Raw genomic sequence first — 23871 nt, 5'->3', positions numbered from 1 at the left:
AACAGAAGCTTGTCGCTCTTCATTCTTCCTATGCAAAATTGCCCTGTTTATCAACCTGTCCTCCATTACTGTAATTAAAAAAATAAATAAAAAGTACTTCCCTCTTCTAAAACTCAAGTACTGTAATAAAAAAGAAATAAGCACTCCTGATTTTTGGTTGTGAAGTAGTTCAAGAATCTGTGGAATATTTTTGAGTATTTAAACTTATCTCTGAGCTATGACTGTATGTTTTAATAAAGTTGAAGTATTAAGTTTACCTGTCAAAGTATGCTTCTATTTTCTGCATGTTCATTTAGGGATCTCAGTAACAGGAACTCTCCTCTCATAGGCATCAGGTTTTAGAAGCAAAAGGAAACTGACATTGAGGCACTTACAGAGAAAAAGAAAGAAAACATACTCATTTTAAATACACCTAGCTATATTCCAAGGGTAGAAGGAAAGGAGGCTGTCAAAGAACATGGTGGCTGCACGCCATCAAAGATGGCACCAGCCACAGCAAAGAACGAAGAAGTAGTGCAAGATGGGAAGATACGGAGAGACCTGACCCACAGAATCGCCAAGAGTCGGGACGCGATTGAATGGATAACATCGTTATCATATTCCAAGGATTTTCAGTTCAGATTTTGTTCAGTTCTGTGAAGATGGTCCTGCTTTTTCGACACATTTCAGTCCAAAGAAAACAGTTTTCAGATGTCAATGGGACAGTTTAAATGAGGCCTTTCCAAATATTTGTTTTTCAACATCAGCTGAACAAAGCAAATGGGCCCAGGGTAGATATCTGAATCAGAGGCAGCTGCTTCACATATTATGAAGGCGGCTTAAACATATTATTCTAAGCCATTACTACCTAACCACAGCTTGCTAAATAAACCACAATTTGCATATAGAAGACGCCAAGCCAATTTCAAACAAGTCACGTTACATTTTAGTGTGAACCCAGCCAATGCCCAAGATATGCCAGTTCAGCTATTATTTCTTGGACTGAATATAGACAATTCATCTAAGTCGGCTGTAAAATTGTTAAAAACTGACGTGGCATCTAACAAACACTTTCGACTTTTCATTTGTTTACCACAAATGCATTTGTTGGTTAGTTCAAATCTGAGAACTAGTTCAGTCAGAAATCCACTGTTCAACAGGGTGTCTCTAGAGGGCCAGATTCAAAAAAGTTAGCATGATTCTGACTCTTGCTTGCCCATGAAAATGGGTCATGCTTCAAAAAGGGGAAGTTTTAGTCCGATCGGCTAAGTTGGACTATAATTAGCAATGCTGAGCCACACCATCTGTGACAACCATCATGATCTGCGACAACCTGTGATGATGCCACCTGACATTTCTGGGGGGGTGGGAGGGGGTCAAGTTGGATGTGTTTGATTTAGACCAGGGGTCTTCAAACTTGGCAACTTTAAGGCTTGGCTGGCTGAGGAATCCTGAGAGTTGAAGTCCACAAGTCTTAAAGTTGCCAGGTTTGAAGACCCCTGATTTAGACAGTCAAGACTCAGCTGGCAAGAGAAGAATTTGCCTTGCTTCCCCCCCCCTCCCAATGCCACTTAACAAAAGTCTGATCAAGTTGGACAGCTCCACTTTCAAGTTCACACAATACAGTAGGCACTGGTGCTGGAAGAATGACTAACAAAAAGATGAATCAAGCTTAGGAAGGACTCAGAAACAGGGGAAGGTAGAATAACCAAGCATTCTAAATAGGAGTGAGTCTGATATACACAGTAAAAGCCAGTATTTTTACTTTAGTGAATGCAAGATACAAATATTTTACAACAACTTCTAGCATTTTCTTAACCATTTGATAAAAAGTTCACTAGAATATTTATTGTATAATGAAGAAAAAAACACCACATTCAGGGAAAAAGATTAACTTAATTTTTTTTTCCTTAAAGATTCATCTTAAAGATGGCAACAAAGTCCAGCTTGTGCCGCCAGGCGGCTTTAACCGCAAACAGCTTCGTCTGTGAACTGTCGACTACAAACAATTACTAAGTACATATATATTTTTTTATTTCTTTTAAAAAAAGCTTTTCTTTTTTAAATATAGCAAAGCAGTGTTTTCTTGCACAATAAAGTGAGGGGGGGAATCTCTCTTTTTTAAAAGTCTTTCACATTCTAAATTTCAAAATGTTTTTTTTCCCCATGGTTGATCTGGGAGGAGTCATTTATGTTCCTTATTTACTATATATTTCTTGTGCACACAGTACACTTGCCTATGCATTAATGTCCTATAATAGGTAAAAAGGGTTAAAGCATTCCCTACTGGGATTTTTCAGTGCTGTGCAATCCCCAGGAAAAGATGCAGCTGCTTTAAAGAATTGCATACAGCTGATACATCCCCATCCTCACACATTCCAAAGCACCTTTCTGGAACTGTTCCAAAGTGCTGCACAGCCTTGTTTCTTTATATGCTTTTTTTTAAAAAGAAAATGTTATTAATAGGTCAACGATTCTTTGCAACTCCTTTCTAGAAAGATTTGTGTGCTGTGCAGTCTTGCTGAAATCATATCATAAATGCATTAAAACTGTTTTACACCATCACCTCTATTGTTTAAACTTATTCATTAGCTTAAAAGGGGGAGTATTCAAATATCCTTATTAAGAGAGGTTGGTCACTTGATGAAAGTCATTCCAGGAGGATTTAGCCCTCTGTCAAGCTGGTAACACCCTAGCAGTCTTGGGAAGGGTGGACTGTTCACTCTTTTGACCAAGGATCCTAGCACACTTAGCTTACCTGAAGTTTTCATCGTAAGAGTTTGTACTGAGGATATATTTCAAGCTATAGATCTCCTTAATGGAAATGTACTGGCTCAGAAACCACAAAATGTTTCAGAGTGTTGCTAAAATCCTAGAGACTGGGTCTGAGAACCAGGATCAAACCAAAGAACGACTTCAGGCATGCTTTAGGCTGAGGGTTTTGCAAATAACTAGGAATAATATTTCAGCATTTCAGAGTAGTTCTTTCTCCAGCCAGATCTTCACTGATGTAATACAAATTCCTCTAAGATTTCAAAATTGGTTCTTTGTGCAACATCAGGGACTACAGGTAGCCCTTGTTTAGTGACAGCCTTGGGCAATGGCCATTTGTAGTTATGACAGGGGTGAAAAAATAACTGTGATAAGTCCTTGCATTTATAGCCATCGCAGGTTTATAAAACAAAGGAAAGCTGAAGTAGGATCATTAGTACAGTCACATTATTTTCACTTCACGGTGGCCAGCTAGAATTACAGTTGCTAAATGAAGATCACCTGAACTATTCAAAAAGAAAATTCAGGTCTGTGAGGCATGTGCAGCTAACTGAAGGGCCCTTTGGATGCCTGACCACTTCCTGCCCCAGAAGTCTCTGCTATGGAATAATTGCACAATTCCTGCTGGAGGGGTTAGGGTGATGATTCACAAACGCACCGCCCTATAAAGTGTTTTGCATCACTGCGGCAACGTCAGTGCAAAACTTTATATTTGGTACAAAGGAATAGCAAATGACAGCACGGAAACACCAACTCACTCAAATGCCAAAGTACAGGATGCAGCTATATCACTAACTTAGCATAAAACAATCCTACCTGCTGTTGCAACTTTATCAACAAGGTCAAAGGGTATTTCCCCCAAAAAACGTCTAGAGTTACACAAGGTAGTCCTAATTGTAAAAAAAAATATCACTTTCATTTTCATGATGTGAAGTTCTTCCACAGGAGAAAACGGGGAGAGATTCTAGAACAACCTGTTGGGCTGAGAATTAACAGTCTGATTTCCAGAAATGATTCTTTAAAAAAAAAAAAAAGTTGGGTGGCGTAATGTACAAAGCCCAAGACTTGCTGTTGTATGGATTTTTTAAAAAGACGTATGATGATGTAACTCCTTAAGAGACCTGCATAGGAATAGAGACTATTGAGATACAGTCAGCACAGCCATTTGCATTAAGGCACACAAGAAATGAGACAGTAAATGTGAAATGGGGGAAAAAAACCCTCCCATTTGAATCTGTAGGACTGTCCATGTAGCGCCAGAGAAACATGCTCATTTGAAGCATCAGAAGGATCACTGAAGTGGCTATGTTATCCCCACGCGAGGGAGCAATTTTCTGCTCTACCCTAACAAGGTTTGGAGTAGCTAAATTCCAGCGCTTTTAGTTCCCCAAACACTGAGAAATCATCCAAAGAATAGGGGCAACATTTTTTTTCCAAACTGAAAAATAACAAGGGGCATTATCCACCACTGGTATATACAATTATTCATGAGATTGAAGAAAACAAGATAGGTAAAGTGTTAAAAAAAAGGAAATATCAGTTTTGTTTAGTTGGAGATTTCCAGCAAGCCATGCCTTAAGAGGTTTAAAAGGTTGTAGGTTAAGGAGGAATGCAGGTCGAAACTTTACCTTAAAACTCACAAATTTGTCAGCATTCCAGAATTCAATTGCATATGTTCCAAAATGCTACCTATTTTAGATATGAAACAGAATCACTATTTCATTCCAAGGAAAAGTCAAAAGCAAGCAGTCAGTGACTTAAGTGTCTTATAAAAGACTGGCTCACATTTAGAGTAAGTCACATATTCAGATATACTATTTGTGGTTACACACAACTGGAATCCAGAGGGTTACGGATTCTCATAACTGCTTTTCCTACTTTTCTCCTGCCAGACTCCAAGTTCAAAGCAGTTTTTTCCCCCACAGCAATTACTGATGTCAAATCTGAACTGATCCACAGAAATGAATCGTATTTGAACTGCACTGTAGGATGGTTAGCAATGCTTGCAGGTCAACACAGCCATTTTTGCCAATGGGATGACTTCCTTACACGGCAGAAGAGAATCTGCTAAAATGAAACAGCTAAAGTGAATTTTACTTTTTTTCTATGCACCCGTATTGTACACAATAAGGCCAAATTTAGACCTGGCATGATGATGTCTTTAAATCTAAGTTAGTGCAAATGAAATCATAGCTGGCTCAGGAATTCTGGGAGTTGAAGTCCACAAGTCATAAAAGAGCCAAGGTTGCGCCCCCCCCCCCCCCGCCGGCCCAGAGATTTAAACTCTTAACGTGTGCTCAAAAATACGTGTCGGATATGTGAACACACCAGAGGAAACGCCTAAGCAGCTGCTCCCTCCAAGTGTAAACTCGCTTTCTAAATAACTCACATTAACAAAATGCTTGTAAAATATACGTTGTCCAAAACTTACACAAACCACTTCAAAAATCCCTCTTTCTTTTGCTTCTCTGTGCATGTTTTCATTTCATTACATGAACAATTATGATAGTTCCCCAGAAGAGACATTTGTGAATAATGTCTTTAAAAACCATGTTACCTTTTTCTATTTAAGCAGGATGAATTCAATATCAGATTTCTATAAGAGGGATTAGGGAAGAATTTATCACTTTACTATCTATATACATATATATTTTCATATATATATAAATATTGATATATAGATATAGATATATATATATACACACACATGCACACACAAATATACACTTATACATATATATATATATATATATATGTATGTGTCTTTCTGTGTGTATATATTTATAAAACGTGTAAGGGAAGCTTTACTATACAGCACAAAAAAAAGAGTACAATTTTAACAAACACATTCACCACCAGTGAAGGGGACAACCCCTTTTAAAACACCCTTTGAAAAAATCTGAATATTAATTAAATCCAAAAGTACAGTATATATTGAACAAAATAGTAAATATTAAACAGTGAATACTCTACTAATAAGGACCTCGCCTTTTCTTCTTTTTTTCTTCAAGTTGGCGTCAATCCACAAAAATATACTTTTTAATCTGGTGAAGGTACAGTACATACGTACCTCAACCAAAAGGTGATCATATATTTAAGATGCTATATACACAAAATTTGGCTCAAATTTTAATTTACATAAAGAATATTCATGGCTTATTTTTCCCTAAGGTTCTGCCTGCAATTTTTTTCCTTCCTCCCCTGAAAATAAAAACAATAGACAGTCAAAAATCAAGTTAGAAGTATACTCTACAAATTTAAAAAAAAAGCTACACCATTCAACTTTGGCTTGTATAAATAATTCATACAGAATGTGTTCAAAAGTACATATATAACTTTCTATATAGTCTTCAAGGGATGTATGGTTTTCTTTAATAAAAAATATACACAAGCTAAAATTGGTTCTCTATATTTTAAAAAAGGTAAGATTAACATAAGAAAGCTTTTAAAACATATTCCAATTATAACTTAATATATTAATTCTTTTTCTTTATAGATATCTCATAGGCTAACATCTTCTGAAGATTTCATGCGTATTATTTATGAGTCTGTCTCGTGGTTTAAAAAAAAAATCTGATCAGACCCAGCATTGTTTTGCACGTGCAAAAACAGGAGTTTGTGTGTGTTTTTAAAATAATACCAGCCCTTCTCCATGCATTCTTTGCAAGAGAGACCCATGCTAGACTGGGTTAGAGAGAGGTCATCCTATGTACAGTATTGCTTTTTTTCTTCTTCTACTGCTCTGCTGCTACAAAGCATAATTTTAATTACAGGAAACCACACAACTGTTAAAAAAACACACAGGAACACTACTAGAGGGCAGGCCCTGATGGTTCAGCCATCTAATTGGATAGTTTATATATGGGGGAGAGTATTTCTTTTGCACAACCAAGTACAAAGTCCAGCGTTAAGTGCCAGGTGAGGCCAAGACCTACAAGGGGGACCTTCTGTTACACTTGTTTAACCCACAGGGCATCCACAACCATATAAAACGTTGGTGTTAAGTGCCCGGTTTTTTGTGTCTTGCTACACATTCACACATATATATGCATACAAAGATATATATATATATGCATATATATATATATATATATATATATATATATATATATATATATATATATATATATATATACATATAAATATTTATTTGATGTCCTTATTTATAAATTTAGATATGTCAGGACTGTTCATTGGGGTAACTCAAAAGTGGAAAGCAAGGTAGAGGACGGCACGCTTAGGTCACCCATGTGTCCATCCTCATCCGTTTGACCGTCGGGCTCTCTCGATCTTCTGAATTGGGGGGCCTTCCCAGCCCGACTGGCGAATGGAAGTCACCCCGGGGGTCCTCCCGATCGCTGCCGTCGTAGGAACTGCTAGAGCTGCTGAGGCTATCCACGGGAGAGCGGCCCATTTCTTGCCGCAACTGTTGAGGAGGTTGCTGCTGCTGCTGCTGCTGCTGCTGCTGCTGTTGAGATGCCTGTTGCTGTGACTGGAACGTGGAGGGGGTCACCCTTTCTCGAGGAGGTGAGATCGGTTCAGACTTAATGTTAAGATTTTGATTGGTGTTGATGGATAAACTGGAACCTTGGGATAACTGACTTCCCGTTCTAATTAAAGCCAGAGGGGGAGAGGGAGGGAGGGAGAGAGAGGGGAGAGGGAGAGGGAGAGAGAGAGGAGAAGAAAATTCATGGTTTGCTGTGCTTGCTGGAGCCAACATTTAGGAAGGCCAACCTTGCATCAAAGAAATTAGAATGCAATGTTTAATTTATATCCTGCCTTTGTTATTTATTTATTTTTACAAATAACTCCAGGTGACGAACATATCCAACACACCTCCATCCTCTTATTTTCCCCCACATCGACAACCCAGTTTAGTCAAGCAAACGGAAAAGTGGCAGGGCGGTGTGTCTGTCTGTGTGAATGAAATGCATTACTAGTGAAGACAAGGGGCAAATATGACAACATGGACAAGCCCTCTAAAATCCAGTTGTGTTAGTATTCTCCAAACATTTCAAGCACCGAGACCTAGTCTTAAAAATTAACTGGTTTGCATGTCATATTAATCAATTAGCATTTATCCGCAGAGTTGGCTGAATACTCTACATCAGGTTGGGTGGGCCTATCCCTTAAGCCAAAGGAAATAAATCAGATTATGATTTAGGACAGTGTGGGAAGCTAGTCATTTGTTCATTCAAAAGTGAGAGGAGTTCTTATCAGTAACCAGCCTTTACTGCAACATATTATATCTCATGTGTTTCTTATGAATATTTCAAATGAATCAGAATGGGAATAGTGATTGGAAAATTATATACCTGTGTTTTAATCATTTTGAACAGTCAGTAAATGGATGGTTGTAAATCAAGGACTAACTGTAATTTTCTACACCACTCTTTAGTCTTTTGCGTCAAAAGGAGTGTGTTAAGAAAAAAGTTATATTTTTCTTAAAACCTGCAAAAATGCAGGACTTTTGCAAATTATAAATCGAGCATTTCTTCCTGAGAAAACAACCATGCGCATCCAACTAACTAAAAGCTAGAAAGTTTAAAAAAAAAATGCACTGAATGGAGTCGACCCAAACAGGACCAGAGGTTGTGGGATTCCCACTGCAAATAAGGCCGCGAATCCAACGAAGCTGCAAGAATTGTCTCCTACTTACACAAGAGAGCTAAGAGCTGCCTGTCCTAGATGATGCTGTTGCCAGGCAGAAACCTGTCCTAATGACAGCATTCCTGGGGAGTTAAACCCCTGCAGGGCTGACAGGTCTGCACTAGTCAAGGAGTAATCTGAAACAAGAAAGAAAAATACAAAGGATTTTGTATTAAGCATTTGCGGCAAAGTTTTAAGGTTTTTTTTTTAATATTTTCTACAGCTCACAGACTGATTGCCAACAGCTAAAACAATTGTGAGGTCCTATTTACTGCTCTTAAGTACTATAGATTAGGTAAATTTGTACTAAAATGCAAGCCAAACTAATTTGTTCCCCATCTCTAAGGATTAACTCTCAGGTTCATTTTTTTATTATTTTTTGCTCAAGGAAAGTGTAGTTACTTGAGCTGCTGAAACATGGGAAGCCTATTAAGACCATCTTTCGTTTATGAGAAGAGAGCAGATGCAGAGTCCTTGATACAACTCTTACACAAGAAATTCAGGTGGACTCCCATGAGAAAAACAAGATTATTCCAAATAGTCACAGGGTCCTGTTAATTCCTTTAAGAGCAAACCCGGAGGGATCGTGCTATCCAAAGTTTGTTTATATCTACACACAATTTTATGAATTGCAAAACAGCCAAGGATTCAAATCTTATTAGCAACATTATTTAAAGTATCATTTAATCTGCAATTAAGCCTTCGAAAAGCTTCCCAAATAGCTTACAAACTTCAGAAATAAAATTAGTCACTGCTGCTTTCGGAAGGGAGGGAGGGAGGATATGGAGGAAGTGAGAAGGGAAGAGACTGGAAACCAACTCAAAAGAATACCAATTAAGATACAAACAGTTCAGGAAGCTCATCTGAAAATTAATGGTAAGTAAACTGAAGAGTACTTAAAGCTGTTGCCTGATTATTGTTCCAGAAATAATGAAGAATTGATTTTCCCCACCCTCACTTTTGCAGGGTGGGGGCCCCCTCCGCAGCCTTATGGAACAGATGTCTCCAGGGTTTGATTCAAAAACTTAAATATTAGGTTTTTAAAATCAGGGCTTAAATAGCTGTCACTTCTGATTAATATGCAGGAGGTTATTTCACTTCATGATTGTCACTCCTTTTTCTCTCACATATGGAAGGAGAGGAAGCTGTAAGCGCTTTTCAGCACTTAATCACTTTCTAATACTGTTCTCTTAATATATCCCTTTCCCTCTTGGGGAAAGACAGGGATAAAAATGGGTTCCTGTGAAAGAGCAATGATTTATACTTAAAAGGTTGCTTTTTTCTATCTATCTATTAGTTGATACTGGCTAGACAAGTTTTTTCTATGGGCACATAAGAGTTTTCTGAGCATATAAACCAGGCACTGTTCCCCATACATCAGCGGGGAATCATAACATTGACTATGGGATGAAAGCACATTTTCCTGCTTCAGAGGGAAGCTCATGCCACTAATTCATCTACATAAATTTTCAGACAAAGTCCTGAAAATTAATTCCCCTCTAAAATTTACCAAACCCGTCTCATATTTTTCCCCCTCTTCTGTTTAATTGTGTCCAATTCTCAGAGACTGCTTGAACAAGTCCCCGCAGTTTTCTTAGCAAGGTTTTTCAGAGGTGGTTTGCCATTGCCTTCTTCCTAGGGCTTAGATAAAGTGACTGGCTCAAGGTCACCTAGTTGGCTTCATTCCTAAGACAGGACTAGAACTTACAGTCTCCCAAGTCTCTAGCCTGACGGTTTAACCACCACAACAGACTGGCTTTTCCCTCATAATTTCCCTCTGTGGTATTTATCAAATCCTTCCCGTATACTATTTTTTTTTAATCCCATTTATATCCCGCCCTTCTCCGAAGACTCAGGGCGGCTTACAATCTAAGAAGCACAAATCAATGTGCTTAGCAATATAGCAATATTTTGCTATACATGATTTAGTTATAGGCTGATTTAGATTTCTATAAACTATTCTATGAAGAGCAGCACATAATTCTGAGCAACAGTTCAGTATTTGCGACTTTTGTTGGCCACAGTTGAATGTTGCAAAGACAGGATTACCTAAAGGCTTAGAATCCTTTGAAGGCTGCAGCCATTAAGAAAACAGGAGATGAAGAGCCAACAAATGTGTAACTTACCAGTATTGTAAGCTGTAGGCATGGCAGAATATACCAGTCCTTGTGGAGGCAAGCTTGGAGTTGTCACAGATACAACTGGTGTTGCAAGAGGTTGCGTGGACTGAGAACTACTTAACCGCTGCGTGTTCTATGAATGGTAACCAGAAAAATGAAAGTGGTCAAACAAAAAATAAAGATGCACTGAAGTGAATTCAGACATGCATTGGCCAAATACAAACTCTGAGGTTTTATATCAAATCAATCTCCATTGAGGTAATCAAGCAGCGCATTTTTCATTAACTATGATAAGAGTCATAGAATTTAAAAGTACCGTTTGGCTGAACATTGGAACAGAGTTCCACTTCCACCTCGATGGATGAATCCAGATTAAAACACCCATCATGGCTGTCCAGCCTCCTTTTGAGCACATCCATTATAGGAACTGGAATCTAATATCTTTTCTGACATTCAACCAGAATAGGAGTTGAACGCATTCCAGGGGAGATAAAAATTAAACGATAATGATTTAGTGTTTAGAATGGCAATTTAGTCAAGACAGGAAGAGAAAATGCTGCCTTTGGACTCATTCCCAGGATTGTTAAGGATCATCTAGTCACTTCTAGTTTGTTTGTTTTTTGGGGGGGGGGGGGAATGCTGATAAAACTATCTAAATTTAGGTAAAACTATCTAAATAAGTGAATTTCAAATCCTTTCCTCTCCACAATATTATTTTTTGAATTCCAGCCCTTTCGAATTGCTTACTGATGACTTAACACTCAATAGGATAAGTTGACACAGAAAGTTGATCCATGGTAGACCAAGCATGCCATAATTTAGAAAACAAGGCTCCACAATACTTAAAACCTCTTTTTCTGGGCAACATCATAGTTTGAACCAGTTTTGGGGCTTTAGTTGCAATGCTAAATGATTTAGTTGTCTGGAGGAGGCCTTGTCATTTTTTTTTTTCTTGGCTTGATATTAAGAAACGGTAATACCACCAGAGGGCAATCTCCTCCTGTAAATGCTAAAATACAAATTGCTGTTTACCCTTGTGTAGGAAAACATAGAGCTGCTTCAAAATACGTTCTGACACATTGAAAAACTCAGCAGACATGCTCTTTATCTTACAACAAATGCATCCATGCAATTTGCATGCAAATAACAATTAGGACATTGTTTATATGGAAACAGAAATGTAAATATACACAGGCATCATTTGAACAAATCACTGCAAACCTATGTGTGTCCATTTTGTTTCTGTCAGGCGCAATTCATAATGCTTCAAATACAGTGCACCTGACTTAAACTGGAAACCATGTGGTAGTGTGTAAGCAGGGGTCTCCAGCCTTGGCAACTGAAGTCCACAAGACTTAAAGTTGCCAAGGTTGTAAACCCCTGCTTGCAATCCTATCAATAAGCAAAATATATCTTGTGACTTGCTAGCAAAACACTTTTAGCCTTTTCAGATTCTACCTGTGAAATGGGAATATCTTAAAAGGCTAACAAATTTCCTATCCATAAGCTTTGCAAAAAAGGTATAATTTGACAGAGGACAATAAACAAAAGGCCTCTCTATTCACTGAAGAAATCTAATTAATTTTTTAAAAATAGTTTCTGGTAACTATGGGCCAGACGTTTATTGAGTTGTCCTGAAGGACTGCTTTTATTGGGAGATAATGGCAATGTTATGGGACGCGGTGGCTCAGTGGGTTAGGACGCTGAGCTTGTCGATCAGAAGGTCAGCAGTTTGGCGGGTCGAATCCCGAGTGCCGCGTAGCAGAGTGAGCGCGTTACTCGTCCCAGCTTCTGCCAACCTAGCAGTTCGAAAGCACATAAAAACGCAAGTAGAAAAATAGGGACCACTATGGTGGGAAGGTAACGGCGTTCCGTGCGCCTTTGGCGTCTAGTCATGCCGGCCACATGACCACGGAGACATCCTCGTTCGGCTTTGAAACGGAGATGAGCACCAGTCCCTAGAGTCAGAAACGACTAGCAAGCATGTGCGGGGGAACATTTACCTTTACCTTTAATGGCAATGTTGCTCTCTTGTGAAATCATTATATTCTCCTGAAATAGCTTTGGATCATGCATTGGTTCTGCTCTTATCTACAGACTAAATTCCCTGAAAAAGACACTGGAAGACTGTAGCTCAGCTGACTGATAGTCTTACTTGAAAGGTGCCTCAGGAAATACTTGTCTCCAGAGCTATTTAATTCCTATATGAAGCCACTGGGTACATAAAAGAGATGATTTAAGAGTCATCAGCATGCTCCTAATAGTCTTCTTCCTTCTCCTTCACCTGAACCAAGAGTGCTTTGGACCGGTCAGCTGGAGGTAGGTGCGTCCTGTAACCCAGAAGTGTTTCAAGTTCAGAACAGAGTGTTTTCAAGCTTGAAATGCTTCCAAAAGGACAGCCTGTTTGTTACCTTCAGAACAACTGCTTTGACCTTGAAACAACTGTTTCAGAATCCATCCAGGCATTTCAAATTCAAGACGGTTCATCTTCAAGAGACTATACACAACAGTATTGGAATCGCAACTGGCCCAGAAAGTAGCAGAACGAGCATCAGTGACCTGGGCTTTCTCATGCCCTACACTTACCCCTTGGTTGAAACTACCAACTGTCTGTCTCTGAGGTCAACTGAAAGCTGCTTACGGTCATGTATAAAGCTTTATAAGGCTTATGACCAAGCTACTTATAGGACCACCTATGCCCAAATAGCCTGCTCTGCAATTTTACTCTATAGCGGATCTTTTATGGTCCCTTAATAGAGATGTTTTTGTTGTTAGCTGCGAAGTCGTGTCCGATGCATCGCGACCCTATGGACAATTTTCCTCCAGGCCTTCCTGTCCTCTACCATCTTCTGAAGTCCATTTAAGCTCACGCCTACTGCCTCTCTGTGACTCCATCCAGCCACCTCATTCTCTGTTGTCCCCTTCTTCTCTTGCCCTCAATTTTTCCCAGCATTAGGCTCTTCTCCAGTGAGTCCTTCCTTCTCATTAGGTGGCCAAAGTATTTGAGTTTTAGCTTCAGGATCTGGCCTTCTAAAGAGCAGTCAGGGTTGATCTCCTCTAGGACTGACCGGTTTGATCGCCTTGCAGTCCAAGGGACTCACAGGAGTCTTCTCCAGCACCACAGTTCAAAGGCCTCAATTCTTTGGCGCTCAGCCTTTTTAATGGTTTTTTATGGAGATGTTTTAGCCTCAGTGATAAATTCAGCTTTCTCCATAATGGGTCTACATAATGGAATGATGGCAGAGGGAAGTGAAGAACAATCCTTCCTTGCCAGAGTTCTCTAAGGGTTTTATGCTACTTTGCGGCGGGGGGGGTGGTTGTCATATTTAATTTTCCTGTGTTTAGTACTGATCTACTGTTCCTTATAATTGACTGAATAAAATGGATTTTTAACTCCTTAGTTTTTCAAATATATGTGAAAACAATTACATAGGAAAACCAGCACATTAGATATATTAGACATCATACTTCTGTCTAAAAACATAAATGTAGTACATAACTGGATGCATTCACAAGACATAGAAACACACACACACACACACACACACACACACACACACACACACACAAACCATGCTGTCGTGCATAAAAAGCCCCATATCAGCAACTCATTGGGTTTAAATTGATAAAAAGCATCAAAATTCTTGTTCTCTGTGTTGTTTGCACAGGTTTATCAAGATGTAGATTTGCAGTAATGCTGAGCAGCATTATTTGGGGAGTACTTTTTTAAGGATAAACAAAAGAAACTACATCAAACATCTTTTGTAAAAACTCTTCTTAAGAGTAAAGCCTTTTCCACTAGAAAAGGACAGCTTGCAATTGTAGTTTCTTCTGGTAAACAGGGAATCCCCTTGTGACTTCCTTCTCTTGTAGAGCATGAAATTAACTTTTATCTCCAGCATGGTGAGCTCATCAGGAGTGATGTAATCTCCGAGAAGGAAAGTAACAGCCACAAGATCTGTTTCAATATTTGCAGAACTTTGTAGGCCAAATTGCTACTTCCAAACACCAACGTAACTGAGCCATCCTGCAAATAATCATTTAAGTATATTTCCCTGATGTTGCTGTTAGAGGTTTGGTTCCAATGTTCCCCTTTTCATTTCAAAGGAAAAAAGCTTCTTGTTTTAAGGTTGATTGATTTCCCCTAAATGTTTTTTCCCCCTTTGCGACAAAGGGAACATTGGTATGGTTACATACAGAGTTGACATGAAAGCTCTTCGGATTTTGATGTTTCATACCAAGTAAGAACCCAGACTCACCAACTCCAATTCATCCTCCTCCGACTGTACTCAGCAAATAAGAGGAATAATAACATTACTAAGAATAGATTGTATTTCAGAATGAAAGAGTCACGTTCGGGCTTGAAAAGCTAGCTATATTTAGCCTCGCTAGTATTTTTAATTTACATAGAGTATCAGGCATAACAGCATAATTTAAGAAAGCTAAATTATCCAGCAAAGATTCTATCTACAACTGTTCCAGAACCTATACAAGCAAACTACAGATAGTCTTCAACAACCATTCCTTTACCGATTGTTCAGAGTTACAACAGCACCAAAAATAGTGACTGATGACTAGTCCTCACACTTACAACCATTACATCATCCCCGCAGTCACATGATCAAAATTTGGGTATTGACAACCGGCAGGTAGTTACAATGGTTGCAGCATCCTGGGTCACGTAATCACCATTTGCCACCTTCCAAGCTGGCTTCTGACAAGCAAGGCCAATGGGAGAAGCCAGGTTTGCTTAACAATCACGTGATTCACTTAAAAACTGTGGCAAACAGGTCATAAAATCGGACGTGACTTGCTTAACAACCACCTTGTTTAGCAACAAAAACTCGTGTTCCCCATTATGGTCGTAAGTCAAGGACTATTTGTGGTATTATTCTGACATGGAACACTTATTTATTATGGTTAGCACAATTCATGTTAATTTGGTTAAGCCAATTTGGCAGCTGCAATCCCAGATTGCACAGAATTTAGTGGCTCAACTAAGTTCCACTTCAAGCACTAATCAAATGGGGATAAAGAGCAACAATTTGAAAGTGTAGCGCCTGCTTTGTGAGAATGAGAAAAGCAAATGAAAATTGCAGAGCTGACAAATGGTAACCTTCACAGACCAGATGGCTCAAGGTCAAAAGTTAAGCTTCAGCACCCCCCCCCCCTTCATCTGTCTACTCCTTGAGAAAGTAAAGTTATCAGTCAATTCTTGGTTCTAGCTCAGATGCTATGCCAAGATTCCAATGCATAATTCTTCATTTTTTTCCTAAGTGGAAACACACACACACACACACACACACACACACACACACACATATATATGCAAAGCAACCACATTCACATTGACAAAAGCAATCAGCTTTTCTCGATGCACACCTTGCAAAAGGCCCCAAATCACTATAACCTTGAATATACACACAAAATTGTTCTGCATTAGAATAGATCATGGCAAACATTCTTCCACAAGAGATGACCACTGGCTTATCCATTAGAATTTTAAGAATTAAACAAATCCGTGGTGCTTATATCTGACAGCAGTGCTCTTCAAGATTAAATGCTGGGAATTGGAGATGGGAAATTGGGGAGGGCTCTTGTTTTCATAAAAGTCCTGACTGTGAGCTTCTGAGAAGCAGCAAGTTGGCTACAGTGGGAAACAGAAAGCAGGGCTACAGATTACTCTGTTCTGCACTGGCAAGGATTTTCTTTGCACAGTTTTGTGCTTTTAAAGTTAACTTCAAGCGGACAAGCAAATCAATTAATACAAACAATGAGAAAAAGTGTGGGAATAATTTAATAGAGCTGTGTTAAGAAATGTTAGTGCATTTTTTTTATTATTCATACTCTGTTTCACTGGATTGAAAAAAGAAGACAGCCTAGGCTCGATTCCGCCTTTGAAGTTAATCAAAGGCAAATGAAGAGCCAGGAAAATGAGCAATTAGCAGCATTCACACAAACAAAACAAAGCACACGCCACTCCTCAGAGTGCCTGGATTCTGAAAAATTAGACCCCGAAATATTTTTGAAATATAAGACTTATCGAGGCCAACCCATGGGATTGCACACATAAAGAATTGCATGAATAATGCAGAAATATGGTAGATTTCAGAGCAACCACCACCAAGCCATACTCCTGTTTAGTATTAAGAGCATCTTCCCCATATACTGTGTTCCGGGTGGATTCCAAGAATTCTCAGCCATTGTGGTAAGGTGGTAAGATTGCGGAAATCTAGAGTAAAAAGACTTCTGCCTCGCAACGAAAAGGTCTCCTGCTTGAGTAGGGGGCTGGATTAGAAGACCTCCAAGATCCCTTCTACCCCTATTATTCTATGTTCTCCCTACAGGTAGTCCTCAACTTAAAACAGTTTGTTTAGTGACCATTGGAAATTACAACGGCACTGGGAAAAGTGACTCGTGACCATTTTTCACACTTACGGCCTTTGCAGCATCCCCAGGGCCACGTGATCAAAATTCAGAAGCTTGGCAACTGACTCATATTTATGACGGTTGGAGTGTCCCAGAGTCACGTGATCAGCTTTTGTGACCTTCTGACAAGCAAAGTCAATGGGGAAGCCCGATTCACTTCACAACTGTGTTGCTAACTTAACAACCGCGGTCATTCACTTAACAACGGTGGCAAGAAAGGTCTTAGAATGGTGCAAGACTCACTTTAACAAATGTCTCAGCTTAGCAACAGAAAAACGGGGCTCAGTTGTGGTCGTAGGTTGAGGACTACCTGTAGTTTGAAAAACTTGATATGCACGAATAAAGAAAAGGAGAGAAAAAGCGCACCAACTAGCATGGCTCATTTCTCCTTGCAAAGAAGTACTAATTCTTAATGACTGGCGTTGTTGAAGGTATACCCTCAAATACGAGAGCAAAGCAGCGTTTGAGGCAACGTTTTTGTCTGTAGAATCAGCAGCCGCGCTTTTAAGCCCGCTAGGAATACAGTCCATGCACAAGTAGCCAAAGCAAGACCTTACCAATGGAGGCATCATGCCTTTGCTAGACGGAGGAATGACAACACGGAGATCTGGTTTGCGACTGTTCATTCCCAGACTGCCCCCACCAGGAGGCGGGGGGGATTTTGTAGGCATCACTTTGCTTAAACCGTTCCCGCCACCGGTGCTGCTAAGCAGACCTGGGGATGCTCGTGAGTTCACAAAACCATTTCCTAAGAGGTAAAGAAGAAGGGGAAGGGTGTGAGAGAAGAAATGTAGAAGCTTTTAATAAAAAACAACAACATTTGATTCTTATAATTATTACTTTTATGAGAGCTCGCAAAGATACAGCTTTTAGAGGTTTTTTTTGGAAACTTCCTCAGAAAAATCAAGAACAGTACAGAAACGCCTGCAAGACAACTTCATTTTTCTCTAAAATTCAGTTTCTAGACAGGATTGTGATCTTCTGAACATTCAAATGCGGTCCAGCAATGACAGGTTGTAACAGCCCAGAACCCACAACTGCAATGCCCTTCAAAACTTCAAATCTGTAACTCACAGGAGTACTGATGAATAATACTACGTAGGAGAAACAAGTTTCAAAAAATATCAGTACGTAAGGAGAACCATGCTTCGGTTCAAGGAGATGGAATGGTGAGAAGGATATCCTACTGTCTCTTTTTTAAAAAAACACAGTATTTAAAGATTCTTTATCAGCTTTACCCAATAAATGATCTTTCACACTCTCACACAACTACAGGCCAACATTACTGCTGGTAGTAGAATTGTTATCAGGTAGATCTTGGCTTTATATTATCTCTGAAAAAGTAGTTCACAAAACACTTTCAACCAATCTGTCAGACTTCTCTGGAGCCCCACGGCACTGTGCAAGTCTTGGGGCGTCACTTTGTAATTTGTCAGCTTTCTAAAAAAAAAAATCCCCTCTAATAAAATAAATTTTTAAGAAATTGAATGGGACAAGGAGCCTAATAAACAAAATGGGAGATATACAAAAGAACACTGTGGGTATGGAAAAATGCTTGCCTCACCTGGGCTATTTACACACAACAGCACAACACACAGGAATAATTGAATAAATGCAGTCACGAAATCACAAAAATGTTCTCTAACGGTTCTCGTTGAGGATACCAAATTTCCTGCTCAGAAAATAAAGTAACTCCTGCCATGCTTTTTTCTCCACCCCTCACCAACATTTATTTGAACTGTTGAAGGCTTGTGAGAAAGATGGTGTTATTATTTTTAGTTTAGTCTGGCTTGATTTTTTTTTGAGGGGAGAAAAAACAAGGGGAGAACCCCCAAAACATGCCTTAAAGATTGAGAGTAGTTAGGGGGAAAGGTACAGATTACAGTAACCTAGAAAAGTCTACAGCTGATTAGAAAATGGAACACTCCAAGTTGCCATGGTATGTTTATACATATGTACTATATTGGATGCTTGAACTGCAAACATTACGTTGGGCTCTTGGATAAATAAAAATCCCTGTCACTTACTAACAAATATAGATTTAGGAAATACTTGCATAACCCTCAGTATTTGAATTACTGCTGTAACAAGGACCTATGAATATAAATGTGCCTAGGGCATACGTGTTTCTTAATGCAGCCCTAATCCTGGAAAACAGTTTGAAAACCACAGAACAGTTAGCTGTACCGGATTGCATGTGCACCTATAAATAAAATATAGTCACAGAATGTGCATTACCTTTGTTTGCATATCACTTTATACAAAAAAATATCTTTCTTGATTTTATTTGGACGCATATATAAGGACGGTTCACACAATAACATGTTAAGTATATGGGAAGGGTTCCCCCCCCCCGTCATCCTGTATTTTATTTCTATGTTTAAAAATCAAAATCTAAAACTAACATGGTACCTTGCAATTATCCCCTGAAAAAGTGAAGCCATACCAAAATCACAGATTAAAATCATTTCACAAATATTTGGCTCTGATAAACTTGACAAACACCAGGTCAATCTAACCTATACTGTGTTATCATGATATTGAACCACAGCAGTCCCATGTCTGAACGCAATGGCGCGTGCGCGCGCGCACACACTGTTCTAATATAGCTTATTTTGTTTAGTGGTTGTAAGAATGTGGCCTCTATGAAAAACACAGTTCATGACTCAGCTGTTTGTATGACTCACACTGCCATAGTTTGTTCAACATGATGTATCATGTCACATGAATCTGAATGGCTTTAACAAATCACAGTTAAGATTAACTTCATTTTAGGATTCTGAGATAATATTAAGCAGTAGCAAGTTGGATCAAATAGTGGAAAAAAGGAGATAGAACATGAGCCCAAGCACCTGGGCCTCATAATTTTGTGGTGAATTCAACCTATGACTTGAAACTAGCTTGCCTGAGCAAACCATAATTAACTACACACTTGTCTATATATGGCCATTACTACGGTTAATTCAAAAGAGAAGCAAATAATCTAGAGGGTTTTTTCTGCTGCTGTTAAGAGAAATGCAAATCTATTTTTTTTTGCACCTAAGCTGTTGTTTACAATGTAAACTCTACTCGCCAGCCCAAACCTTCTTTTTTATACAGGTTTCTTTTCTAACATTTGTACTTTTCTATCTTAGTATGAATTTTCAAAGAACTTATCACAATACGTCCCAAATTCTACAAGGAACAACAATAACCAAACTTAAGCAACACGTTCAGTTTAAATGTTACTGGATCATTCTCTCCAGTCAGTCTCTTCCGTAATTCCATTCATATCTTGTGCTTCTTTCTCCTAGATCAGTGATGGCGAACCTTTTACAGACCGAGTGACCAAATACCGCCCCCGCCCCACCCCACTTCGCCCCCGCTCTACCCCCCGCTCCTCCCGCCCCCAGCCTGCCCTTGCGCTGCCTGCCCGCAGGGCCATCCACCGCCTCCACGGCCTGCTGCAGATTGCCAGGCAGCCCAGCAGCGCCATGACAGCCACGCCCTCTGCCCGCGCCCCGCAGCATTAACTGCATGTGATGGGGCGCGAGGGCGGAGCCTTGTCCCCGCTGCCTGGCTACCATGTCCTAAGCTGCATGGCCCGCGTTTGGGGGGGTGACTGTCCTGCAGGGGGCTGCTGGTGAGGAGGGGGCCGTGGGCGAGGCAGAGCTGGGGCAACACACACTTGCCCACAGGGAGGGCTCTGAGTGCCGCCTCTGGCATGCGTGCCATAGATTCGCCAGCACTGTCCTAGATTATGTACAAACATTTATATTGTTTAACTTTATGCATTAGTTATTATTAATCCTATTTTCAATTTTGATGCATACAAACATCGTAACCATAAGGCTGCCATTTCATCTTTCTAAAATGCAAGGTACAAAGAACCACAATTTTAAATGTCTGACCAACTGAACTGTGCCTGTAACTTAGCAACTGCATTGTACAAACTGTAAATAATCTTCCATGTGGAAGAACACACAGTAATTTTAACTAGTCTAAAAAAGATGGGAATCTGGTCAAACATTTGTTTCTGGCCACGCAAACACAAACACTCACACACAGGCATAGAGATGGTTGGACCCGAGACAAAAACGAAGAGTCATAGAAGACTGGTTGGCACACACAATCAACTGATAGGCAGTGTTTACATAACACATGCAACTGATTTTTAAGAAATTGATGCTAAGCATCTAACCCCCATCTGTGCTCTCTGTTTGTTCTAAAATTAGTTGAAGTAGGCAACTTAGAAAATTCCCATATAGATTGAGCTACTGCATCCAACCATGCAGATTTTACGTACAGTTCCTTACATTGTCTCATCACTGCACCCTTCAGGTGTGTTGCTGTCTTTCACAAGGACAAGAGAGTAATAATATCTCAGTCGATCAGTGTGCACTTCCTTTAGGCTTTCACTGTTTTGTCAACAGAACACATGAAGCCACCTACTAATTTATAGTAATTTTTCATGAAATGGAGGTGAAATTTTGCAGCATGACTACACTTTGAATTCTGAATTTTGAAGAAGTGTGATGTGTGTGCTTGTACAAAGGCTGCTGGGGAGTCGAGTTTCTTTACAAAATGTCCAGGCTATAATCAGCTGCAAGGAAGCACGGAATACTAGGATGCTATTTGCCCCTCATGTTAGCTACGTGCCCTGAACTCTCCCAAATATAGAGGATAGGATAGGATAGGATAGGATAGGATAGGATAGGATAGGATAGGATAGGATAGGATAGGATATGGAATGGAATGGAATGGAATGGAATGGAATGGAATGGAATAGAATAGAATAGAATAGAATAGAATAGAATAGAATAGAATAGAATAGAATAGAATAGAATAGAATAGAATAGAATAGAATAGAATAGAATAGAATAGAATAGAATAGAATAGAATAACTTTATTGGCCAACACACAAGGATTATCTCAGTTCATCGTTGTTTTAGGGGACAGATTTGAAAATGAGCCCCAAGCTGTAACCATGCATTGTCTTAAGAAAGCTTATTGAGATGCCAAAGGCAGACACTTGCTTTGTACCGTGCCAGCTTCCCACTTTTTATGAAACTGATACACACGTGATACAGTGGGTGGAGAAGAGCAGGCACCAAAGGAACTTCTGCAGCGAAACTGATGCACCTCTAGTTCTCATAAGAGTTGACAATTAGAAGGGGGAGAAAATAAAGACATGTACCCTTCACAGTATTGAGCACCGTGTGAACGTGTGTCCCAACTGTCCTCCAACAGTGGAAATCACCAAAAAATCAAACATCCTCTCACAATCTATATTATATGGGGATCAAAGTACAGTACTCTACAATACAGAATGGAAATGCTTGTAAGGAAGTGGAGTAATACTAGAAGTTTGCAACATCTATTTAGGAAAGCTTGCCTTTCCATTTAAAAGGCCAAATACATCACACACTTTCTTCTCTCAGGCAACCTGTTTAAATCCAAGGATAATTCAACACAGCACTCAAGATCACTAATACTATACTCACTCAGGTATCTACCAATGAGGTTAATTGTCCATTACAATTTTCTGGTAACCTCACAAATCTGTTTGTCCATTAGAAAGAGAATTTGGCAGCAATGGGTACATCCAATGTAAACAACTGCTTGGAACTTGTGCATTATTCAGAAGTCTGACCAAGTTCTAAGCATAGCTACCTGAAGCAATCTCCCATTAATTGCAACAGGGACTTCTTCAAAGCAAGTGTGCTCATGAATATTTATTCAGCAATTCGGTTTATCACAAGAATTACATCAGTGCACAGAGCTAATTTTTCTTCCTCCCCCTTTTCTTTTACGCTACACCCGCTTTCCTCTTTCCGTGAGTGTGCAGGCAACTCACGAGTTAAAGCTGCTGTGCTTTCGCTTCCACACCCAATACAATCATTTCCTGAAGGCCTTCTTACAAGGGACTGTCAGTGGAAGAGAACATTTTATACCCTTTAATGGCACTGTAAGACATAAGACCTTTCTCGACTGAATATTCTGTGCAGGGCTTTACTCAGGCAGGCAGATTTATCTGACACGCTGCCAGAAAGCCAGAGCCATTTTCTAGATAAGGCATCAGCACAGGAAGGACTCAGAATACAGCTTATCCTGGACACTCTATCTAAGATTCGAAGGGATTCTCTTTCTCTTGGGCACAGACTTTTGTGAATTGTTTGCTCAAGTTGCAGCAACTTCCTCACAACACAAGAATCTGCTTAGAGACAGAAAAGTCTCAGTTTTTCAGTACCTGACAAGAAGCTTTAAAATAGATGGCACATGTTGTTAAAACAAGAATGTCCAACTGTAAATTGAATTGGAAGAACAAAGCATGGAATTTTTCTGCTTAAGGATAGGATCCAGAGGCAGATCATGAGCATAAGATGATGTAATTGTCAGAGAGCTTTGTCCAATGAAATTCCAGTAACCCTTTCCATGCCAGCTCTGTCTTGCGCACAAGCCAAGCTCATAATCTGCATCTTTAATGTACAAGTGCAAAAAAGGAAAAAAAGAGAAGAACACAAACTGTGGACATCTGGATAACTATTTAGAAAATGCAGAGAGACAAGCTTAATCATTCCCCCAAATGCGCTTTTCAAAGAAACCTGTCCACCTGGTTAAACCAAATAGCATTTATTGCTGCCAATGATTAGTTATCCCAGAAAGAGGTGTTGGCCTCTAAAATAATTTAAATCCCAAACTAAAAATAGTAAGAGCTTCAGCTATTTGTTACCTTCAAGCTTTTTAATATGGTCTTTCTTATTTAATAACCCATTATTAAAGTAACATAAAATTCTATATCCCAGCCCGGTATTTCACAATAAAATTGTAATATATCACTACACTGAAGAAACCTGACTGGAGAGCTCGTCAGCTTTTAGTGTTGCCCTGAAAATGAATTTAAAATTTGACAAAAGAAAAAAGTGAAGGCATATGTAGTATA

The 23871-nt window shown here is 39.4% G+C and overlaps 1 protein-coding gene across 4 annotated transcripts in view; it reads right to left on the bottom strand.

Annotated features, from left to right (window-relative positions):
- Window positions 1–1720: 1720 nt before the first annotated feature.
- MEF2A (myocyte enhancer factor 2A) overlaps window positions 1721–23871 on the bottom strand; it is an 80131-nt gene continuing 57980 nt past the window's right edge. For 2 of the 4 annotated variants that reach the window (XM_081337671.1, XM_081337670.1), the window contains exons 7-10: window positions 17507–17697; window positions 10527–10653; window positions 8411–8537; window positions 1721–7361 (exon numbers count right to left, since the gene is read on the bottom strand). In XM_081337671.1, the coding sequence (XP_081193797.1) occupies window positions 6989–7361; window positions 8411–8537; window positions 10527–10653; window positions 17507–17697 (818 nt within the window). In that variant the 3' untranslated portion in view covers window positions 1721–6988. Of the gene's footprint in view, window positions 7362–8410; window positions 8538–10526; window positions 10654–14758; window positions 14804–17506; window positions 17698–23871 lie in introns of all 4 variants that reach the window. The other 2 variants (XM_081337672.1, XM_081337669.1) reach the window with 2 other exon arrangements.

Source organism: Vipera berus, assembly GCF_964194415.1.
Source record: "Vipera berus genome assembly, chromosome: 12".
In the NCBI taxonomy this organism is placed as follows: Eukaryota; Metazoa; Chordata; class Lepidosauria; order Squamata; family Viperidae; genus Vipera; species Vipera berus.
This window is presented reverse-complemented; position numbering and strand designations above follow the sequence as displayed.